General features: G+C 43.9%; 1 protein-coding gene across 2 annotated transcripts in view; it reads left to right on the forward strand.

The window, feature by feature from the left end:
* Positions 1–15,211, forward strand: part of LOC311147404 (pleckstrin homology domain-containing family G member 5-like) — a gene marked incomplete at its 3' end in the record, with an annotated part of 60,683 nt that overhangs the window by 33,886 nt on the left and 11,586 nt on the right. For both annotated transcript variants that reach the window (XM_084184103.1, XM_084184104.1), the window contains exons 8-9: positions 5,416–5,607; positions 6,716–6,886. In XM_084184103.1, the coding sequence (XP_084040229.1) occupies positions 5,416–5,607; positions 6,716–6,886 (363 nt within the window). The remainder of the gene's footprint in view (positions 1–5,415; positions 5,608–6,715; positions 6,887–15,211) is intronic.

A 15,211-nucleotide genomic window follows, 5' to 3' on the forward strand; every position in this document is an offset into this window, starting at 1 on the left:
TCATTAAAATAGCCCGTTGAGAAATACAGGAGATCAATGCTAAAATAAGTACAGTAATCCCAGTTGATTAGATATTACCTGAATTTGATGGTGTGTAGTTTTGCTGCCACGTCTTGGGTAAAGCAGTGTTTGCTTAGTCATATATCAAATCAAATTGTATTTGCCACATGCGCCGAATACAACAGGTGTAGACCTTACAGTGAAATGCTTACTTACAAGCCCTTAACCAACAATGCAGTTTAAAGAAAAATAAGTAGTGGGGGGGGGGGGTCCTGGTAGCCATGATTAGCTGTTCAGGAGTCTTATGGCTTGGGGCTAGAAGCTGTTAAGAAGCCTTTTGGACTTAGAATTGGCGCTCCGGTACCACTTGCCGTGCGGTAGCAGAGAGAACAGTCTATGACTAGGGTGGCTGGAGTCTTTGACAGTTTTGTGAGGAATATCTAAGCATACTTAAGAAATGTGTTAAAACAGGTCAGTACTGGGCATTTATTTCCTTGTTACAGTCAACCAGGAAAGCGTTGTGGAAAGTTCTGTGTCCACGGGCAAACAAAAACAGAATTGATTGAAGAAACATAGGCCTAATGGGTTGGGTAACTTGGCTTCAAACCGCAATAGAGCAAGACTTTGTCGTCATGTCACTGAGGTAAAGCCCTAACTCAAGTTCTCACCAATTCAGTAAGACATGCTTTTGTTAGCTCACTCGTTGCCTCTTTTTCTCCTTCTGGAAACATTCCAAAATCTATTTGTCTATACGTGACAATTAGCGTTGCTCCCAAGGGCACAACTGTCCTTGTAGGTACGTTTCTATATGCTTGGTACAGTCGTCACACTAGTGACAGCCTGAATATATGTCTGAATGTACATCTATAGAGTATCAGTTTAATTTACAATCAGGGAGCGGATTTGGAGGCATGCCAGATTAAATGCCGTAAAGCTGTCAGTCAGTTTGGAGAGAGATTCAGTGGTTTAAAAGAAAAGGGAAAAGCGCTGAAGGGAGAGGGGGTGTGGATGTGTGTCTGTGGGGGATTCAGAACAGTCAGAACAAGGAAAGTGGACGTCAGAGGCAGCGACTAAACAAAGGGTGAGTTACTATGAACAGTTGGCATGTCCTCTGCAGCACCAGGATGTAGGTTATTTTCTGTTGGAGCCCTGCAAGCTGTTGCTCTGGCCACACCCCTTTCTATGCAGATCACACACAGACACTCACTCACTTTTCCTGTAGCCCCGCCTCCTCTTCCTTTCCTCCTCAACACAATGGGGCAGGCAGGATCCTCCTGGTTGCTATGACTCCAGGACAGTGGCTGTGTGAAATTCTAGGCAGGCAGCAGACTCAGTCAGCACAGCAGGCTTCACCTCTCAGAGTTAGGACAGTGGGACAGGCAGGACTACCACAGAGACACGGAGTTCAAAGACGAGACCTGGGGTGGTGCTCATGGTGTATTCATGGAGATAGGAAGGAAACAAGCTTCTCTATCAGACATAAAAACCTGGACTCTTTCAACTTGAGCAAGACATCTCAGGTCATAACTGGACTTCAGAAGCACATTTTGATAAGGAACAACCTCTCATTGTTCCAGCTGTCGCGCTTCGGGGCTTCCCCTCTTAGTCTGAGGGCTCTGGCACGAGTGTATGTATGCGTAAGAGAAGGAAGGTTGAACTTGAGAGAACACAGCAGCTGGGTCCAGTATGGGCTGCAATCTCTAACTAACAGAAGGATTAGGATGGTTTTTCAGATCTTTGACATGCCACTGGCTTTAATGGTGAGTACTCTACAGCTTACATTGTGTGTGAAACTTTGGGGCTCCTTTCCCCTACTATATCTGTGTTATCTATCTGCGGTGTAAGGGAGAATTATACATCCTAGTTTAGACAGTAATTCTTAGTCAGTAGAGGCTTTAGCCTACTTGAATTTGGGGTGGTTGGGACAGTGCCAGGGCTTTGTTTTGTACTGTAATGTCCTGCAAATGACTGATACTGTTTAGTTTTTAGTTTTGGTTAAATGTTAATTGTCGTACTACTCTGAAACCCATGTCACTAAAACCAAGAGTCACATTTTTCTCCCCTGCCATACACTGTGTATCTGTTGCCAGAGCATTCCTGCGCCAAGGTAATAGGAATTTAGCCTCTCTAGTCAAGCCCAATGAGCTGCTGTCACTGGCAGAGACCAGAGTCTCGCTCTCTCTCTCTCTCTCTCTCTCTCTCTCTCTCTCTCTCTCTCTCTCTCTCTCTCTCTCTCTCTCTCTCTCTCTCTCTCTCTCTCTCTCTCTCTCTCTCTCTCTCTCTGTCTCTCTGTCTCTGTCTCTGTCTCTGTCTCTCTCTGTCTCTGTCTCTCTCTGTCCACTTCCTGCACCTGTGTCCTTGTCCTCTTGGCCGAGATCCCCCAGAAATCCCCCTGGTCAGAGCTGGATGAGAGGCCTCACTGTTTGCCCCACTAAAACGATTATATCTAAATATAGTGGATGGGAAATTTTGCTTGAGTTATTTGGTCCTTTCCCCTTTGATTTTCGTCCCACTTTAATACTAAAACAGAGGAAAACTATCCACGATATGGAGTAAAAGTAATATTTCTTTGGATAGAAGGAAAATATTGTACAGTCGTGGTCAAACGTTTTGAGAATGACACAAGTATTGGTCTTCACAAAGTTTGCTGCTTCAGTGTTTTTAGATATTTTGGTCAGATGTTACTATGGTATACTGAAGTATAATTACAAGCATTCCATAAGTGTCAAAGGCTTTTATTGACAATTACATAAAGTTTATGCAAAGAGTCAATATTTGCAGTGTTGACCCTTCTTTTTCAAGACCTCTGCAATCCGCTCTGGCATGCTGTCAATTAACTTCTCGGCCACATCCTGACTGATGGCAGCCCATTCTTGCATAATCAATGCTTGGAGTTTGTCAGAATTTGTGGGTTTTTGTTTGTCCACCCGCCTCTTGAGGATTGACCACAAGTTCTCAATGGGATTAAGGTCTGGGGAGTTTCCTGGCCATGGACCCAAAATGTTGATGTTTTGTTCCCCGAGCCACTTAGTTATCACTTTTGCCTTATGGCAAGGTGCTCCATCATGCTGGAAAAGTCATTGTTCGTCACCAAACTGTTCTTGGATGGTTGGGAGAAGTTGCTCTCGGAGGATGTGTTGGTACCATTCTTTATTCATGGTGTGTTCTTAGGCACAATTGTGAGTGAGCCCACTCCCTTGGCTGAGAAGCAACCCCACACATGAATGGTCTCAGGATGCTTTACTGTTGGCATGACACAGGACTGATGGTAGCGCTCACCTTGTCTTCTCCGGACAAGCTTTTTTCCGGATGCCCCAAACAATCGGAAAGGATTCATCAGAGAAAATTACTTTACCCCAGTCCTCAGCAGTCCAATCCCTGTACCTTTTGCAGAATATCAGTCTGTCCCTGATGTTTTTCCTGGAGAGAAGTGGCTTCCTCGCTGCCCTTCTTGACACCAGGCCATCCTCCAAAAGTATTTGCCTCACTGTGTGTGCAGATGCACTCACACCTGCCTGCTGCCATTCCTGAGCAAGCTCTGCACTGGTGGTGCCCAGATCCCGCAGCTGAATCAACTTTAGGAGACGGTCCTGGCGCTTGCTGGACTTTCTTGGGCGCCCTGAAGCCTTCTTCACAACAATTGAACCTCTCTCCTTGAAGTTCTTGATGATCCAATAAATGGTTGATTTAGTTGCAATCTTACTAGCAGCAATATCTTTGCCTGTGAAGCCCTTTTTGTGCAAAGCAATGATGACGGCACGTGTTTCCTTGCAGGTAACCATGGTTAACAGAGGAAGAACAATGATTTCAAGCACCACCCTCCTTTTAAAGCTTCCAGTCTGTTATTCTAACTCAATCAGCATGACAGAGTGATCTCCAGCCTTGTCCTCGTCAACACTCTCACCTGTGTTAACGAGAGAATCACTGACATGATGTCAACTGGTCCTTTTGTGGCAGGGCTGAAATGCAGTGGAAATGTTTTTTTGGGATTAAGTTCATTTTCATGGCAAAGAGGGACTTTGCAATTAATTGCAATTCATCTGATCACTCTTCATGACATTCTGGAGTATATGCAAATTGCCATCATCAAAACTGAGGCAGCAGACTTTGTGAAAATTAGTAACATTTGTGTCATTCTCAAAACTTTTGACTACGGCTGTACTCTACTACAACGATTGGTCTAAACGTTTGCTTCTGCATGAAAGCTTTTAAAGAATCCCGAAAGGTAACGCATTTGGAACAGTATTGTTTATAGATGGGCATGTGTGTTTCTGCAGAGAGAGAGAGTGGTTTACTATTGCTCCTCTCCATCTGACAGTTGGTTTAGAGACCACTACTCAATGCTTATCGACCTCTTTGTGTACATTCTCACTGTGGGTCTTATCCTGTAGGCCCGCTGACCAATTTTTTGGGGGAACTCAGTCGGGGTCTCAATTTATTGTTGAGAATTAGAATAGTAGAATACACAAGGTGCAATTTCGAAATTTGGTTGTGCATCAGCAGTCACTTAATTAGCCCATGTCAGCTAAATTATTTTAGATTGTAAGTTAGTCTAGCTGCCAGCTATCTAAACTTGTAGTGCACATTTTGGTTTTTGCCCTAACAGTACACAGCTGATTAAAATGATCAAAGCTTGATGATTAGTTGATTATTTGAATCAGCTGTGTAGTGCTAGGGCAAAAACCAAAACGTGCACCCCTTGGGGTCCCGAGGACCGAGTTTGGGAAACCCTGCTCTACTGTGTCATGACATAAATGGGTCAATGCCCCATCGACTCCCTAGTCCCCACTAGCAGATTACTCTGCATTGACACACTGTCTCTCTCTGATTGCAAAAACAGCTGCTTCCTCAGATACTGAGGCCTGAGAAGGCCCATGTTTGCTTGGTTTGCTTGGCGGCCGGTGCTCGTAAAGTGGATTGAGATTGCATGTCTTTAAGACGCACAGGCCGGCCGCAGTGCTTGCTTGCTGACAGGGTAACGATAGTAATGGAACGATGGAGTGGAGTGACTCCAGCCGTCCTTCTGTCCCTCCGTCCTGCCATGTTCCATCTGTGATTTAAGGAGTGTTCCGTCTCAGGAAGTGGTATTCCTTTCATCTGATCCTGTATGTGTCTGAACGGCAGTTAAGATGTTAGGATGGCTTTAACAGCTCTCCTGATGCTGATGTCATCCCTCACTTCAAAAATACCCTCTGATTGCCTGTTTATTCTCCTTTATTTCTCATATTTTTCAACCTGTCTCTTCTCTTTCCTCATCTCTGCCTGACGACTCACTATTCACTATGTCATCACCTAAACACTTTCCATCTTACTTACCTTTTATTACCTCTGTCTGTTTCTCTGTCTTTCTCTCTCTCTCCCTTTGGTGGTGACTCCATATAAACACTGGTCTCCTCTCTCTCCTGGTTTTTGCAGGGTCAGGCGCGTCGCAGGAAAAACATGACAGAGTTCCTTGGGGATGCCAGCATCCCGTCTCCGGACTCCTTGGCCGGGCTGAGCGGCTCTCTGCCAGGCGTAGGACCTGGACCGGACAGCTGGAAGAACCGTGCAGCCAGCCGCTTCTCAGGCTTCTTCAGCTCCAACGCTGGAGCAGGGGCTTTCGGCAAGGTGAAGGGAAAGGCCTGGTATGGGCCGTCAGAGAGGAAACCCAGCCACTAGTAGAGGGAGGGGCTTGGTGGTGGGGGTTTGGTGTGTGCGCAAGCGTGTGTGTGTGTGTGGGGTGCGGGGGTTGAAGGCCATTTCCACTCAGCTCCCAGTGAGATCACTTCCATTCTCTCCAAAGACTCTGAGTTGGCTCACACAGCAACTTTCCACTAAACAAATATGCTCAGTAGCTGTGGTGGAAGTGGCCTGGAAGAACAAAGGTTTAACAAAGGTGATCCATGTTTGACTAAATTCTATTCAGGTCCCTACTATGATGATGATAATAATAACTGTCCACACACAAGTATGGAAAAATAAGACAGGATCTGAAATGGCAATAATCATTAGCCTTTATCTCCTAGCCAGCCTAACAAAGCACACAGTCACACACACGCAGATAGACACACACGTACACAGACACTCCCCTCTCCCCCCCACACACACGTACATTGTCTCCACTCCCCTGAGGTCATATCCTGCACAGTAGCAGATGTCAGAGGGAGACGGCGTCTGTCACTCACCTGTCAGCTACCAGATCATCTCTATTCATCTTGTCAGGGCAGTGTAGGGTAGGGGCGGATCAGAGACCTGGCCCCTCTCCTCCACAAAGCAGGGGTGAATCAGGGCATCCTGTACCCCCTTCAAGGGACAGGTCCCTAAAGCACAGTTGGCACCCCCCATCCTTCCCCGTCCACCCACCTCTATTGTCCAACTGATCTCAATGCACAGAGCTCATTTTCATAAGTACATAAGGCTGGTCTGGGTCCTGGCAGGACAATAGGCTGTATAGCTGTTAACAGATTTAAGAATTCAGTGGACTCGAGGGAGTGTTATGCTAATGCAGCATTTCAATCCTGTTTACATTTTGCTTTAGGAGTGTAATAAGCTCTATTATAATATTGTAATGGACAGGAAAATACACTGTTCCTGCCTCTCCCCTTCCTATAGTAATACTGACCTTATGATTTCATCTAAATGTGATGTACATGTGAATTACTTTCTAGTGAAGCAGGAAGAATAATATTGCCCAGGGTCTGTGTTTGTTTACATGTGTTAGTGTCCATTCTAACAGGAGGTGGACCGCATGGAGCAGCTCCAGAATAAGCTGCAGTCGTACACTCTGTTTGGCCTTCCCAAGGTTCCTCCTCAGCTCTCTTTCCACCAGGACTCCTGGGAAGAGGAAGAAGAGGAGACCAGCTTTGCCCTGGAGGACAGCTGGACGCAGCTACTGGACAACCCTGAGGTACGGTAACGAACACACACACACATGAATACAGGCACTCACCAAAACACACACACACAAACTCCCTGAAACACACACTCATCCACTGACACAACCACAGTGGTCATACAGTGCATTCGGAAACTATTCAGACCCCTTGACTTTTTCCACATTTTGTTACATTACAGCCTTATTCTAAAATTGATTAAATAAATAAAAAATCCACATCAATCTACACACAATATCCCATAATGACAAAGCCAAACAGGTTTTTAGAAATTCTTTAAAATAAAAAACAGATACCTTATTTACATAAGTCTTCAGACCCTTTGCTATGAGACTTGAAATTGAGCTCAGGTGCATCCTGTTTCCATTGATCATCCTTGAGGTGTTTCTACAACTGGATTGGAGTCCACCTGTGGTAAATTCAATTGATTGGACATGATTTGGAAAGGCACATATCTGTCTATATAAGGTCCCACAGTTGACAGTGCATGTCAGAGCAAAAATTCAAGCCATGAGGTCGAAGGAGTTGTCCGTAGAGCTCTGAGACACGATTGTGTCGAGGCACAGGTCTGTGGAAGGGTACCAAAACATTTCTGCAGCATTGAAGGTCCCCAAGAACTCCATCATTCTTAATGGAAGAAATTTGGAACCACCAAGACTCTTCCTAGAGCTGGCTGCCCGGCCAAACTGAGCAATCGGGGAAGAAGGGCATTGGTCACTCTGACAGAGCTCCAGAGTTCCTCTGTGGAGATGGGAGAACCTTCCAGAAGGACAACAATCTCTGCAGCACTCCACCAATCAGGCCTTTATGGTAGAGTGTCCAGACGCAAGCCACTCCTCAGTAAAAGGCACATGACAGCCCGCTTGGGGTTTGCCAAAAGGCACCTAAACGACTCAGACCATGAGAAACAAGATTCTCTGGTTTGATGAAACCAAGATTGAACTCTTTGGTCTGAATGCCGAGCGTCACGTGTGAAGGAAACCTGGTACCATCTCTACGGTGAAGCATGGGGGTGGCAGCAACATGCTGTGGGGATGTTTTTCAGCGGCAGGGACTGGGAGACTAGTCAGGATCGAGGGAAAGATGAACGGAGATCCTTGATGAAAACCTGCTCTAGAGCGCTCAGGACCTCAGACTGGGGTGAAGGTTCACCTTCCAACAGGACAACGACCCTAAGCACACAGCCAAGACAATGCAGGAGTGGCTTCGGGACGAGTCTCTGAATGTCCTTGAGTGGCCCAGCCAGAGCCCAGACATTAACTCAATCAAACATCTTTGGAGAGACCTGAAAATAGCTGTGCAGCGACGCTCCCCATCCAACCTGACAGAGCTTGAGAGGATCTGCAGAGAGGAATGGGAGAAACTCCCCAAATACAGGTGTGCCAGGCTTGTAGCATCATACCCAAGAAGACTCGAGGCTGTAATCGCTGCCAACGGTGCTTCAACAATTTTTTAAAAAAGAATTTCTTGCAAAAATGTCTAAAAACCTGTTTTGGCTTTGTCATTATGGGGTATTGTGTGTAGATTGATGAGGAAAAACAACAATTTAATCCATTTTAGAATAAGGCTGTAACGTAACAAAATGTGGAAAAAGTCAAGGTCTGAATACTTGCCGAATGCACAGTGTGTATAAATGAGCCATACCAATTATATTGAAATGAGGTACTTGCACACAGGTGTGGTTCCTGAGTTAATTAAGACATCCCATCATGCTTAGGGTCATGTATGAAAAATGCTGGGTAGGCCAGTATTTTGGATAACATGGCTATGCCCCCATAGGATGACAATGCCCCCATCCACAGGGCACGAGTGGTCACTGAATGGTTTGATGAGCATAAAAACGATGTAAGCCATATGCCATGGCCGTCTCAGTCACCAGATCTCAACGCAATTGAACTCATATTGGAGATTCTGGAGATGCACCTGAGTCAGCGTTTTCCACCACAATCAACAAAACCCCAAATGATGGAATTTCTTGTGGAATAATGTTGTTTTATCCCTCCAACAGAGTTCCAGACACTTGTAGAATATATGCCAAGTCACATTGAAGCTGTTCTGGCGGCTCGTGGTGGCCCAACGCCCAATTAAGACACTTTATGTTAACGTTTCCTTTATTTTGGCAGTGGCCTGTAGCTACTCACAATTATTGAAATGCACACGTTGGCATTTTTTGAAAATTCAAAGAATGCAAACTACTTCCATAACAAGTCAAACTGTACACAATCAGTTCCTGGTTCGGTCTGACAATCTCCCGCCCATCCATTCACATTATTTCCTAGTAACAGAGGGCTGATAGATAACGTTTACAGCCATTGTTATTTAGCTGTTATTAAGGTTAATGTATATATTTAATATATGTGTTACCAGATCAATAGCAGCCATCTCTCTTCCCGGGCACAACTCTCAACCTTTAGAGGTGGGCTCAGGTAATCAGGCCAAATAGACAGGTAGGCAGAGGAATTACGTTTCTGTCATACTTTCAAGTTTCTATTACCCTGCCTATTACATATATAATGTCTATCACTAGCTGACTTGTCAAAAACTTGTCAAAAGGCCCATTGCTGTATCTGGTGAGTTACTCTTAACCAGTGTGTGATTGGGGATCAAGGTTTGTGGGGATTATTAGTCAGTCACACCAATTTAATCAGTGTTTAAGTGCTATCTAGAAAGGTATAATTCTTTCATACTCTTGTGTGTGCGCTGATGTGTGTGGGTAGACATGTAACAGTAAAGCTGTGATCTCATGAGCTGGGCGATATGAACAAAAATACATATCGCGCTAAATTGACTGAATTATTGCCCTAAAGATACGTTTATAACATTGATGTGCACCACAGTTCTTTTTTATTGATCTTTTAAATTACTACTACTAGTTTGATTGTTGTAGCCATCAATTTTCCCATTAACAATAACCCATATTAACAAACATATTTAATTTCAAATTTCACACTTCTTTTTATTGTTTAAATTATTGTTTTGTTTTTCAATAACAATAATAATAAACTGTGACAGTATACAGTACGTACAGACATACCAATAGACAGCCACAACACATGGCAACAGTGCTGAGCGATTCATCAAAATGTAGCTTTTTCCTGGTTGTTAAACAACTAATTGACAGATGTCGTTTCAGTTACTTGAATTCCATTTAGTTTGGGGTTTTTGTGAGCCCAACGCGCCGTTTCTTTAGAGAGAAATAAAAATAATTAATGAGAGAAATCAAGTCAAGAACTATGTGGGGATGCTGGGCTGACGGGAGCTGTAGTTTTCATTAAGCAAAGTGAATGTGTTGTGTTCACATCAGGGTTGGGGTCAATTCCATTTCAATTCCATATCAATTCAGGAAGTACACTAAAATTCCAATGCTTTTAGCAACAAAAAAAATTTTTCAATTTACAATCTGTAGAAACAATGAGAATAGAAGGGTTCGGAACTTTTGTGAAACATCACAGTACAGGTGAAAAATATATGGCAATTAGAAATCCAATAAGGATGGTGTTAAGAGATAGATGGGAGGGGTTGAATGGAGCAGAAGGTTGAGACTAATAACAACTAGATAACTCATGTAAAACATACTATGTCCGTAAAATGTATATAGGTTGTAGGTTGAGAACTTTTGTGAAAGCGCACAGATTGAAAGATATGGCATATAGAAGCAAACCGGATGGACATCATGAAAATGATCGGAGAGGTTGAGGGGTAGAGGAAGTTCAGGAGTAAAAACAAACAAAATAGAACTATTGTAAAATTGATTGTGTCCATAAAATATATATATAGTATGTATAAGCTGGAAGTAGAGGCCTAAGCGTTGTTGTTCACTAGTTTACTCAAAATAGGGGAGGGTTGGTGGGGTTGGGAAGTAATAAAGGAAAATATATATTTTTAAAGGATGTGTATGTATGTACAGTGGGGAAAAAAAGTATTTAGTCAGCCACCAATTGTGCAAGTTCTCCCACTTAAAAAGATGAGAGAGGGCTGTAATTTCCATCATAGGTACAAGTCAACTATGACAGACAAATTGAGAAAAAAAACCCAGAAAATCACATTGTAGGATTTTTAATGTATTTATTTGCAAATTATGATGGAAAATAAGTATTTGGTCAATAACAAAAGTTTCTCAATACTTTGTTATATACCCTTTGTTGGCAATGACACAGGTCCACCATTTTCTGTAAGTCTTCACAAGATTTTCACACACTGTTGCTGGTATTTTGGCCCATTCCTCCATGCAGATCTCCTCTAGAGCAGTGATGTTTTGGGGCTGTCGCTGGGCAACACGGACTTTCAACTCCCTCCAAAGATTTTCTATGGGGTTGAGATCTGGAGACTGGCTAGGCCACTCCAGGACCTTGAAATGCTTCTTACGAAGCCACTCCTTCGTTGCCCGGGCGGTGTGTTTGGGATCATTGTCATGCTGAAAGACCCAGCCACGTTTCATCTTCAATGCCCTTGCTGATGGAAGGAGGTTTTCACTCAAAATCTCACGATACATGGCCCCATTCATTCTTTCCTTTACACGGATCAGTCGTCCTGGTCCCTTTGCAGAAAAACAGCCCCAAAGCATGATGTTTCCACCCCATGCTTCACAGTAGGTATGGTGTTCTTTGGATGCAACTCAGCATTCTTTGTCCTCCAAACACGACGAGTTGAGTTTTTACCAAAAAGTTCTATTTTGGTTTCATCTGACCATATGACATTCTCCCAATCCTCTTCTTGATCATCCAAATGCACTCTAGCAAACTTCAGACGGGCCTGGACATGTACTGGCTTAAGCAGGGGGACACGTCTCGCACTGCAGGATTTGAGTCCCTGGCGGCGTAGTGTGTTACTGATGGTAGGCTTTGTTACTTTGGTCCCAGCTCTCTGCAGGTCATTCACTAGGTCCCCCCGTGTGGTTCTGGGATTTTTGCTCACCGTTCTTGTGATCATTTTGACCCCACGGGGTGAGATCTTGCGTGGAGCCCCAGATCGAGGGAGATTATCAGTGGTCTTGTATGTCTTCCATTTCCTAATAATTGCTCCCACAGTTGATTTCTTCAAACCAAGCTGCTTACCTATTGCAGATTCAGTCTTCCCAGCCTGGTGCAGGTCTACAATTTTGTTTCTGGTGTCCTTTGACAGCTCTTTGGTCTTGGCCATAGTGGAGTTTGGAGTGTGACTGTTTGAGGTTGTGGACAGGTGTCTTTTATACTGATAACAAGTTCAAACAGGTGCCATTAATACAGGTAACGAGTGGAGGACAGAGGAGCCTCTTAAAGAAGAAGTTACAGGTCTGTGAGAGCCAGAAATCTTGCTTGTTTGTAGGTGACCAAATACTTATTTTCCACCATAATTTGCAAATAAATTCATAAAAAATCCTACAATGTGATTTTCTGGAATTTTTTTTCTCAATTTGTCTGTCATAGTTGACGTGTACCTATGATGAAAATTACAGGCCTCTCTCATCTTTTTAAGTGGGAGAACTTGCACAATTGGTGGCTGACTAAATACTTTTTTCCCCACTGTGTGTGTGTGTGTGTGTGTGTGTGTGTGTGTGTGTGTGTGTGTGTGTGTGTGTGTGTGTGTGTGTGTGTGTGTATATACATACAGCTCTGGAATAAATTAAGAGACCACTGCAAAATTATCAGTTTCTCTGGTTTTACTATTTATAGGTATGTGTTTGGGTAAAAATAACATTTTCGTTTTATTCTATAAACTACTGACAACATTTCTCCCAAATTCCAAATAAAAATATTGTCATTTAGAGCATTTATTTGCAGAAAATGACAACTGGTCAAAATAACAAAAAAGATGTAGTGTTGTCAGACCTCGAATAATGCAAAGAAAATAAGTTCATGTTCATTTTTAAACACAATACTAATGGTTTAACTTAGGAAGAATTCAGAAATCAATATTTGGTGGAATAACCCTGATTTTCAATCACAGCTTTCATGCGTCTTGGCATGCTCTCCACCAGTCTTTCACATTGATGTTGGGTGACTTTATGCCACTCCTGGCGCAAAGGTTCAGGCAGCTCGGTGGCTTCGATGGCTTATGACCATCCATCTTCCTCTTGATCACATTCCAGAAGTTTTCAATGGGGTTCAGGTCTGGAGATTGGTCTGGCCATGACAGGGTCTTGATCTGGTGGACCTCTATCCACACCTTGATTGACCTGGCTGTGGGCATGGCGCATTGTCCTGCTGGAAAAAAACAATCCTCAGAGTTGGGGAACAATGTCAGAGCAAAAGGAAGCACGTTTTCTTCCAGGACAACCTTGTACATGGCTTGATTCATGCGTCCTTCACAAAGACAAATATGCCCGATTCCAGCCTTGCTGAAGCACCCCCAGATCTTCACCGATCCTCCACCAAATTTCACAGTGGGTGCGAGACACTGTGGCTTGTAGGCCTCTCCAGGTCTCCATCTAACCATTAGACGACCAGGTGTTGGCCAAAGCTGAAAATTGGACTCATCAGAGAAGATGACCTTACTCCAGTCCTCTACGGTCCAATCCTTATGGTCTTTTGCAAACCTTAGCCTGGCTCTTCTTTGCTTCTCATTGATGAAGGGCTTTTTTCTAGCTTTGCACGACTTCAGCCCTGCCCCTAGGAGCCTGTTTCGAACCGTCTTCGCCGTGCACTTCACCCCAGCTGCCGTTTGCCATTCTTTTTGTAGGTCACTTGATGTCATCCTACGGTTGTTGAGTGACATTCGAATGAGTTTGCGGTCATCCCGGTCAGTAGAGAGTCGTTTTCGCCCTCTGCCGGTCTGTAGCTTTGTTGTCCCCAATGTCTGCTGCTTGAACTTGTTCTTATGAACCGCCGTCATTGAAATTTTAAGTTTGGAAGCAACCTGACGCTCACTGTATCCCTCTGCCAGTAAAGCCAGAATTGAACCCTTCTTTTCCTCACTCAAAACGTTCCTTTTCAACACTTTTGGCATGGTCAATAGTTATTTTTTGATTAATATTACTTTTGAGGTACTATTAGCACTGTTTTTTTGCCATCCAGCTGGTCCTATTGCAAGAGGATAGTGATGACCACAGCAGTGGTTTTTTTCATACTTTTTGTTGTTAAATAAGATTTGGTTCAGGTGATCACCTAATCAGTACCTAATTCAGTAGAATGAGGTGTGCCTGTGTTGGAATTCAACAGACACTGGAATGGAATGGCTGTCATACATGTAGAGATGCTGATTTAAGAAACATTTGCAGTGGTCTCTTAATTTTTTTCCTCACTGTGTGTGTATATATATATATACACACACACACACACACACACACACACACACACACACACACACACACACACACACACAGTGAGGGAAAAAAGTATTTGATCCCCTGCTGATTTTGTACGTTTGCCCACTGACAAAGAAATTATCAGTCTATAATTTTAATGGTAGGTTTATTTGAACAGTGAGAGACAGAATAACAACAACAAAATCCAGAAAAATGCATGTCAAAAATGTTATAAATTGATTTGCATTTTAGTGAGGGGAAATAAGTATTTGACCCCCTCTCAATCAGAAAGATTTCTGGCTCCCAGATGTTTTTTATACAGGTAACGAGCTGAGATTAGGAGCACACTCTTAAAGGGAGTGCTCCTAATCTCATCTTGTTACCTGTATAAAAGACACCTGTCCACAGAAGCAATCAATCAGATTCCAAACTCTCCACCATGGCCAAGACCAAAGAGCTCTCCAAGGATGTCAGGGATAAGATTGTAGACCTACACAAGGCTGGAGTGGGCTACAAGACCATCGCCAAGCAGCTTGGTGAGAAGGTGACAACAGTTGGTGTGATTATTCGCAAATGGAAGAAACACAAAAGACCTGTCAATCTCCCTCTGCCTGGGGCTCCATGCAAGATCTCACCTCGTGGAGTTGCAATGATCATGAGAACGGTGAGGAATAAGCCCAGAACTACACGGGAGGATCTTGTCAATGATCTCAAGGCAGCTGGGACCATAGTCACCAAGAAAACAATTGGTAACACACTACGCCGTGAAGGACTAAAATCCTGCAGCGCCCGCAAGGTCCCCCTGCTCAAGAAAGCACATATACAGGCCCGTCTGAAGTTTGCCAATGAACATCTGAATGATTCAGAGGAGAACTGGGTGAAAGGGCTGTGGTCAGATGAGACCAAAATCGAGCTCTTTGGCATCAACTCAACTCGCCGTGTTTGGAGGAGGAGGAATGCTGCCTATGACCCCAAGAACACCATCCCCACCGTCAAACATGGAGGTGGAAACATTATGCTTTGGGGGTGTTTATCTGCTAAGGGGACAGGACAACTTCACCGCATCAAAGGGACGATGGACAGGGCCATGTACCGTCAAATCTTGGGTGAGAACCTC

This window comes from Coregonus lavaretus (genome assembly GCF_964263955.1).
Source record: "Coregonus lavaretus genome assembly, chromosome: 20".
NCBI lineage: Eukaryota > Metazoa > Chordata > Actinopteri > Salmoniformes > Salmonidae > Coregonus > Coregonus lavaretus.